This window comes from Apium graveolens, chromosome 3 (genome assembly GCF_009905375.1).
Source record: "Apium graveolens cultivar Ventura chromosome 3, ASM990537v1, whole genome shotgun sequence".
NCBI classification, from domain to species: domain Eukaryota; kingdom Viridiplantae; phylum Streptophyta; class Magnoliopsida; order Apiales; family Apiaceae; genus Apium; species Apium graveolens.
In genome coordinates, this window is record NC_133649.1 from 283640720 (window position 1) to 283650037 (window position 9318).

The window sequence follows — 9318 nt, forward strand, 5'->3', positions numbered from 1 at the left end:
CTAAATGCAAAAATACTCAACTCTAAAGGGTTATCATACTTATATACAAATATGCATATATGCACCAAGGATGCATATATGCATCCTTACCACATCATTTATTACTAGAAATGGAGGGGAAAAGTTAAATAATTATTATCTTGTAGATCACAAAGTATCAAAACAGTACTCCCTTAGTCCCATTCAATTCTATACATCAGTTTTGGGCACGCTTTTCAATACTCGTTTAAAGTATAACTCCATAATATTTTTTAATTTTTTTTTCATGAATAAAAGTTTCATATTTATATTTTTATTCAAATTTTTTTTTGAAAAAAACATCATAAAATAATATTTTATAAAATCTCGAAATACGTGCAAACATTGCACGTATACAACCCAGTGGAACGGAGTAGGATTAAATTAGGTAGAAATTAAAATATCTATAGAAATTTGAAACCAGTACTGGAGGGTAACTTTTACTTTAACCCCAAAAAATACTTTTTAATTTTATATTATAATAATAGATGTAGTTATTTTGTATTTAATATGGGACTTGCTCCTACACGATTTTGAAATAGAATCCTAATCAATAACTCGGGGCTTGACACCGTTATCATGGGAAAATAACACTTTCTGAGATTCCTTATTACAGGGCCCTCGAGTAAATACTCTAGCCCTGGCCCTGTGAGATTAGAAACTTTATTGTGACTGCTTTTGCATTTAACATGCCTGACTGCACACACAATCATTACAAACCTCAATTCCGATGTAATGAACATAATTACACACACTATCAATTATGCACTCCTCTCCCTCGATTACAATAAGCCAATAAAGCATGCTATTTTGTTTTTCTTTTTTCCGAGTATGATCGAGGATGTGCCTGTGTTCATGAATACATGCTAATAGTTAGTGTTTGATAATATGTACACAAAATATTGGTGATTAACTCATTGATAAATAACGGACCCCTGCATGTATAAAAAATTTCACGCATAAATTTTTTATAACTTATTAATCATATTTTTTAACATGCCTCATGGTCACATACTAGACAAATCTTATAATCAAATATGTGATTTAAAATGTGCAATTTTTTTAAATTGTAAGTATCGGGTACTACTTTATATTATCAAAATGGCAGCAAGTGATTGTAGTTACTCCGTCCCTTCATTGATAAGTATATGTTTGATTTCGGTACGTCAATTAAAAAAAGGGAAATATGTAGAGAAAAAATGAGAGAAGTGAGTAAAATAATAAGGTCAATCAATATTTAATAATTGTAAAATAATTAATCTATTAAATATTATTCTGAAAATATTAAGAAATTAATGAAACCTTCCAAAAGCAGAATTGTTAAAAATAAACGGGAGTGACTTAATTTGACAAACATTCACTTGAAATGTGTTCAATCCGATATTTGTATTTCAAATAGTAGTTGTGGGCCATATGGGACCCAATCAATGATACTACTTCTGGTTCTAGGCTCTAGCTAGTACCTAATATTCCTCTAGCCCTGTATGCAGTATTTACAGAATTTTTGACCTGGTTTTTTTACATTCGGTTGGCCGGAAGAATGGAATAAAATAGAATAAAATTGATAAAGTTAATAAAAACTAATGAAAGTGGAAAGGATGTTTGAGAAATGTTGTGTTTGATTAACTAATGGAATATAATAGAATGAAATGAATAAAATAAATGAGAAAAAGTAAAATTTTAAAGGATGATTGGATTAATATCATGTTTTATATATATATTATTTATATTATAATAACTGAAATGAGGTATAAACTGCTATATTTTTTTAGTTGATTTGGTTATCTTTATATATGATCACCGGATCCTTTTAATCAAGTGAACAAGATCGTTAAGTTTAAATACTAAAATGATATACACTACTCAAACTTTCAGCTTGGAATCCCCAACAACAAATAGTTATATTTTTATTTATACACTACAAGAACTCACATATTTGAACACCCACCAACAACAAATATTTATATTATTATTTATAGACTACCTAAGATTCAAGTTCGAATCCCGCCAACAACAAATATTTATATTATTATTTATAAATATACTAATAAGATAATGATCCAAAAAGAAATTTATTATAATTTAAATAATATAAAAATATTAACGAATACCCGTGTATTACACGGATTGCAAAGTTTTTTTTTAAATAGAAAATGATAAATTTCAAAAATTAGCTTCTGAACTTGTTTCTTAATGAAATATTTGAAAACAAAGGAAAAAATTGGATATTAAACTCTGTTGTTTTTTTTTCAAAATTTCCTTCCCACTTTTGGGAATGTTGGAAGAGGAAAAAAATTAACAAACATATCTACATAAATTTATATTTTACGTTTCTAATTGTCTTCCACATGTCATATTTTTATGGGGCCTTTCTGTATATGTCCGCAAGGGTTGGCTGTTAAAGAGGGGATTACTACCACTTCATCACTGGGGTTAACACTGAAAAAAGAGGCTATATCAAATTCTTTTTCTACTCGGATAATCGCATCTTTGCAGGCTCGGAAAAAATTAATGAAAGATCGGGTCTTTGCGATAAGACAGTTGAAAATGACCAAAGTTTATAATCATTCCCCGATCCCATAGATATCTTAAATATGGTCCATGATTTATTGGGCTTTCTCTAAACTGGTAAGAAAAGGTTGTCCAGACCTACAACCTAATGGGCCTACTAAAATCCTACGATGCCTAATGGGCCTACTAAAGTCCTACGATTTCTAAGGAATCAGATACTAGGATGAAATCGCACTGACCACATTTTCATTCATATAAGTACGAATTATTTAATATTATTTAGTAATTAATTTTATAAATAAATAATTAAAGTCGAGCACTTGATTTTCATTCAATGATACAGCAAGAAAATAATGAGTTAAACATTCCAGCAAGAAAATAATCGATCCAGCTAGGAGGCCAAGTAACATATATAAATATAACAAAAAAATGATACTCTATACGATACGATATATGAAACATATATTTTGATAAGTTTCAAGATTGTTATGCATAATGTTGTGCAAGACATGCCTGTATCATAACAAGACTAAGTCAAATTGACAGCCCTAAGATTAAGTTGTATGATAATCTATATTTGTATTATGTATTGTATTTCTTGAGTCTGTAAAAATGATTAGTAGATTAGACTGGGGGATTTTCTGTGAACAGTCTCAAGCTATAGAATAAATTCTGGAAGAAGATGAAGCCATGATCATGTTTGAAGTTGAATAAAGTTTTTCCATAAAAAATATTTTAAGTCAAGATATCGACAAGTCACAGATCAAGTTATATCGAGAAGTCATTCGAGAAGTCCAAAATGACTTGTAGAGAAGTCCAAAATGGCTTATAGAGAAGTCTCAGAGATATCGACAAGTTAAATCCATAAAGAGATCTTACAGATATCGACAAGTCAAATGAAGATGTTGAGAAATGGAGATATCGACAAGTCAATTCTGCATGTAGAGAAGTCGAGATGTCGATAAGTCATTAACATATATCGAGAACTTAAACATTTCGATAAGTCATTAACATATGTCGAGAACTCAGACATCTCGATAAGTTATTAACATATGTCGAGAACTCAGACATCTCGATAAGTTATTAACTTACGTCAAGAACCAAGACATCTCAATAAGTCATTAACATATGTCGAGAACTCAGACATATCGATAAGTCACTTTAGTTATCGAGATGTCATTTTTCTACAGAACCAAAATGGAGATCTCAACACTCTCTCTCAAATTCAGAATACAGACAAGTTCAAGATTCAAGATTATCAGTCAACAAACAATTCATTCATTGGATTGGAAAGTTTACAAAGCGGATTGAAGAATACAAGATCAAGGGCCAAGATTAACTGGATAAAGGATGGTCACAAACCTGCAAGATTCTGCACAGATTTGCTAACATTATAAAAGGAAATAGACAAGGTTGCTTTAGAAATTGGTTTAGTACATTTTAGTGCAAATTTCGTAAACCCGTGCTGCTAGTCGATAAAGCATGCACGAGTCCTTAGTTCACATGTAACAAACAGACCTATTAATCTTTTGTATTCTCTCAAGATAGAAGCCGAGTTCTTATTTTCTTAAGAACACAGATTTGTAGCAAGACAAGCTTGATTAATACAATTAAGTGAGTTTTTGATATATTATGTTTTAGTTCTTTCTGATTAAACATAATATCTACATATCTTAAATTGCTTTGTTCAAAGTATAATCCATCAATACACCATAGATTGGCTTTCGCAACCAGATTTCAAAAATTTCTTTCAAAAACGTTGCTATTGGGATATGAGTTCATGTCTATTGCAAGGGGTTTAAAAACAGTGCAATTGAACCAAAATTTTTTGGGGGATGTTACAAAAGGCATGCTATTGCAATGCTTTACGTAACCGTTGCAATATATAGAAGATTTGGGCTAAAGATTTAAACGGGCTTTCTAAAAATTTCAGTAGACTTGCAAAATTTTAAGCGGGCTTTGTATAAAAAAAATTTCCTGGCTAAACAAAAAAAGTAATAAACAAAAAAAACACAAACACACAGTCTCAAACACAAACACACACTCTCAAACACTCTTAACCCCCCGACACCCACACACTCTCAGACACACAAACACACACTCGAACACACAAACACGAGGAATGAGGAGATTTAAAGCTCGGAGGAGGAGATTTAAAGCTCAGAGGAGTTTAAAGCACGAAAGGTTCATTTTTCCCCAAATTTTCTTTTCTAAAAATGTTCATTTTTTATCGATGGGTGTTCGATTATTACTAGATGGGTGTTAATTCATGCTTCTTCATTTATGTTTTCACTCAATTGAGTGTTAATTAGGATTTAATTGACTGTCAATTATTAATTCATGCATTTCGTTTTACATGTATGTGGTAATTAGGGTTATTTGGGTATTATTCTTACATGTATGTGTTAAATTAGGGTTTATTTGTTAATATTTTGTGTTAAATAGGATTTACATGTATTTGTTAAATTTAAGTGCCCTGTTTTTTTTTTTTAATTTAGTCCACTGTTTAAGTGCCCTATTTTTTTAGTAAATGTGTATGCCATGTTTTTAAATGTGTTGTTTATGTGAAATTTTGTAGAACATAGGTTTGAAAAGATGAAATGGATATTACGTCCTAAACAAAGTGAAGAATATCGTAATAGGGCTAAGACATTTATTATGAATGCATTCTCTAATTTCGGTGTTGGAAATGAAGTACAATGCCCCTGCAAGGATTGCAGTAATCGCTTTTGGTACTCTATAGATGATGTGTATAATCATTTAGTATGTAAGGGTCCTTATCCATCTTTCGTTGATTGGATATACGAGATTTCAACCTCTAAGTACCAAAAGAAATCAGATCAGGGCTGTGACAGAGGGTTTGGGTTAGGTAATGATTTTGATGAGATGATAAATAATGCGTATAAATATAATGATGATTGTAGAGGTAAGAAGGGGGTTAATCAGGACGCAAGTAAATTTTATCGGCTTGTTGAAGAGGGAAAACAACCTATGTATCCCGAGTCGAAAATATTTACTCGTTTAGGTTTTATAGTAAAGCTTTACCAGTTGAAGTGCATTCATGGATTTACCGAGTCCTCCTTTACTGCTATACTAGAGTTAATAAATGACGCCTTCCCCGAAGTTAATCTGCCTTTATTTTAACATTGCGAAGAATATGATCAAAGAGTTAGGTCTAGATTACCAAAAAATTCATGCATGTCCGAACGATTGAATGTTATATTGGGCTGAAATTATAAATGAAGTTAAATGCAAAGTATGTGGAATTTCAAGGTGGAAAATTATGGATAATGACACCAGGGATGTTGTTGATACTAGTAGTACGGTAAAAAAGTATAACATCCCAACAAAGGTGATACGATACTTTCCGCTGAAACTAAGACTGCAACGCGTGTTCATGTGTAAAGAATATGTTAAGCTAATGACATGGCATGGTGTAGGACACATCAAAGACGGGAAGCTAAGGCATCCAGCCGATGCCGAGGCTTGGAAGTCACTGGATGCTAGATATCTAGATTTTGCGGTTGAAAATCAAAATATTAGGTTAGGATTAGCGGCAGATGGTTTCAGTCCTTACCGAACTATGGGTTTAACTCACAGCACTTGGCCAGTTATCCTGGTCAATTATAATCTACCCCCTTGGTTGATTATGAAACCAGAAAACATAATTCTTTCAACTCTAATCCCCGGACCTGTGTACCCTGGTAATGAAATCGATGTTTATATGCAGCCACTGGTTTCCGAATTAAAAGAATTGTGGGATGTGGGTATAGAAACTTATGATTCCTTTTCTGATGAAACATTCACGTTACGTGCGAGCTTACTATGGACCATAAGTGATTTTCTGGGGTATGCGGTTTTATCAGGTTATAGTACAGAGGGTAAACTAGGTTGTCCAAACTGTCATTATTGCACATCGTCTACCTATTTGAAGCATAGCCGAAAAGTCTGTTATATGAACAAAAAAAAATTCCTTCCACCTGACCACAAGCTTAGGTCTGAGAAAAGAAGATTTAATGGTCAAATCGAGACAGAGTTTTATCCACCGCCGTTAACTAGAGCATAAATTGAAGAACTGTTGCATGGATATAAGAATAATTTTGGGAAGCAAATGAAGTAAAAGAAGACTTCAGATTGCCCTTGAAAAAAGAAGTCCATATTCTTTGAATTACCATATTGGAGTGATCATCTAATCCGACATAACCTAGATGTCATGCACATTGAGAAGAATGTGTGCGATAAAATATTAGGAACTTTGTTAAATATTAGTGGCAAGAGTAAAGATAATCTAAATTCTCATTTTGATATGCAAGAGATGAGCATCCGTAATGTTCTTCATCCCGTGCTATCCGCTGATAACAAGCATTATGAAATCAGCGCTGCTACTTTTGACATGACAAAAAAAGAAAAATAATTTTTTTTGCTGGTGTTGTTAAATGCTAGGTTGCCTTATGGATGTGCATCTAATATCAGCCATTGTGTGCAAATGAGTGAAAGAAAAATCTATGGATACAAAAGCCATGATGTACATTTCATTCTTCAATACTTGCTACAATTTGCTGTGATTAAAACATTGGATCCAGAGGTTGCAATACCTTTGATTAAGTTGGGTTCATTTTTTAGGGGCATATGTGGGAAAGTTATAGATTTGGAGGAGGTGCCGAAGTTGCAAGAAGAAATTATAGAAATACTTTGCCAATGTAAAATAATCTTTCCACCAGCATTCTTCGATATTATGGTTCACCTTCCAATTCACTTATGCAAAGAGGTTGAACTAGGAGGACCGGTACATCTTAGATGGATGTTTGAAATTGAATGATATTTGTGCAAATTGAAGTCATACGTTCGTAACGGGAGCAAACCAGAAGGGTGCATAGCTGAAGGATACTTGGTCGAAGAGTGCTTGAGCTTTTGTTCTCGGTTTTTAAGTGATGAAAGGGAAACAAAACATACTGAAGGTAAAGAAAATTTGGGATGCCCCATTGGGTCAAGGAGAAACAAAGATGGAAAGGTTGTTCATTTAGGAGAAAAGCTATGGAATGATGCCCATCGATACATTCTCTTTAACTGTGATGACATGGAGGCCGAGAAGCTGATAGAGTATGTTTCTTTTCATAGTTTTTGTATAAGTATATAAGAGTAGTGTATGTAAAATGTATGTAGCAATGATAAATTTTATGTTAAAAAAATGCAGGGAACACCCTACCCTATATGATACTCATGGAAAGTCAAAAAATTACAACCGAGAGAGGACACATACAAAAGAATTTCATAATTGGTTAAAAGAAGAGATTGATAAAAAAGAGGGGTGTTCACAACAATTGTTAAGTCTGGCAAAGGGGCCTCAACGAGAAGCTAAAAAGCACACTGGTTAATTTAATTAATAGGTTCAGATTCCATACGAAGCAAAGAGATGCAAAATTTACAACGCAGAACAATGGAGTTTTTTTAACAGCCCTTACCTCAAGTTTTGCAAGTGCAAAAGATCAAAATCCAATAACTGGGGATGTTAGTTACTATGGATCAATTGAAGAAATTATTGAAATTGATTATTGGGGTGCATTGAATGTAGTTTTGTTTAAGTGTTGTTGGTATCGTAATGATAAAGATTGTTGTGGGCTCACAAGAGTCAATTTCAATAGATTATACTAAAAAGATGATCCATTTATTTTAGCTACGCAAGTACAACAAATTTTTTATATTCCAGATTGTACGGAACAACATTTATATTATGTAGTTAAAAAAATGCCGAGGGAGTGTAATGATAAATTACAAGGAAATAATGTTCTTGAGGAAGTCAGTGGGCCTACTATGCATGATGTGCCAATATATTTTGATATGGAAAATCGAACAACTGATGGTGTTAATTGGTATAGAGACGACGTGCCAAGACGACAATTTCCTTATTAATGATGAGCAAAAAAATGAAGAACTTGGCGAATGACCGGACTTGAATTAGTTGTTGTATTTTGCATTTGCTGCTACTTGTAGTGTGACTTTTTTATCAGTACTTGAATTAGTTGTTGTATCTTGCATTGGCTGCTACTTTTGCATTTTGATATTAATATCAACACTTTTTATTTTATATTTGTTGTTACTTGTAATGTGTTTTTTATCGTACTTAAATTAATGTAATGAATTCTGATATTAATATCAACACTTTTTATTTTGTATTTGCTGCTACTTGTATTTTGTGTAATTATTTTCCCCTAGTCATTTCTATATTGTGCCATCAATTCTTTCACTAATTAATTTTTTTATATTTTAATTTCAGGATGGCAGACTATTTCTTTCTCAGGTTTCATCACAAGGGCCCGTTTCTGAAAACTAAATACCTAGGTGGCATTTGTACAAAGAATCCTACTGCCATGTAAACTGATAAATTTTTATTCTCGGCAATTATGGAGCATGTAATGGAAGACTGCAAATACACCGAAATTGGAGGACTTTATGTCAAGAAAGCTGTAGGTGGTTGGAAAATTATTAGTAATGATGCTGAGGCAAATGAATTCGTAAAAGGATTGGCTAATGGTGCATATTTAGATCTATATATTGATATTGTTGTTGACAAAGCAATAGAGCCGACAAAACAAATGCAGCCTCATGTGATAATACGACCATGGACAAGGTTTTTTGAAGGTAAAATTGTATTTCTCAAATCATGTTTATTACAAATGCATTTGAGTTGTAAAATGTATCTGTTTTTTGTCTTTGCTATTTTTCTAGGTCAAGAATTGCAATTAAAATACAAGTTTGTGGCAATATAAGGGCTTCAACAAGAACATGTTG

The 9318-nt window shown here is 32.5% G+C and overlaps 1 protein-coding gene across 1 annotated transcript; it reads left to right on the forward strand.

Moving 5' to 3' along the window:
- Positions 1–5812: 5812 nt before the first annotated feature.
- Positions 5813–8903, forward strand: LOC141715095 (uncharacterized). The gene is made up of 6 exons (XM_074518578.1): positions 5813–6378; positions 6973–7315; positions 7367–7629; positions 7724–7899; positions 7985–8120; positions 8804–8903. The coding sequence occupies exons 1-6, from the start codon at positions 5813–5815 to the stop codon at positions 8901–8903; spliced, it is 1584 nt and encodes a 527-aa protein (XP_074374679.1).
- The last annotated feature ends 415 nt before the right edge of the window (positions 8904–9318 follow it).

What these genes read in the sequence shown, in the direction of transcription:
- LOC141715095 (XM_074518578.1), top strand. Translation starts at nt 5,813, where the DNA reads ATGGATAATGACACCAGGGATGTTGTTGATACTAGTAGTACGGTAAAA. An exon ending in GAGGCCGAGAAGCTGATAGA is followed by an intron (nt 7,630 to 7,723) that starts GTATGTTTCTTT and finishes AAAAAAATGCAG; the next exon opens with GGAACACCCTACCCTATATG. An exon ending in AGAAGCTAAAAAGCACACTG is followed by an intron (nt 7,900 to 7,984) that starts GTTAATTTAATT and finishes TTTTTTTAACAG; the next exon opens with CCCTTACCTCAAGTTTTGCA.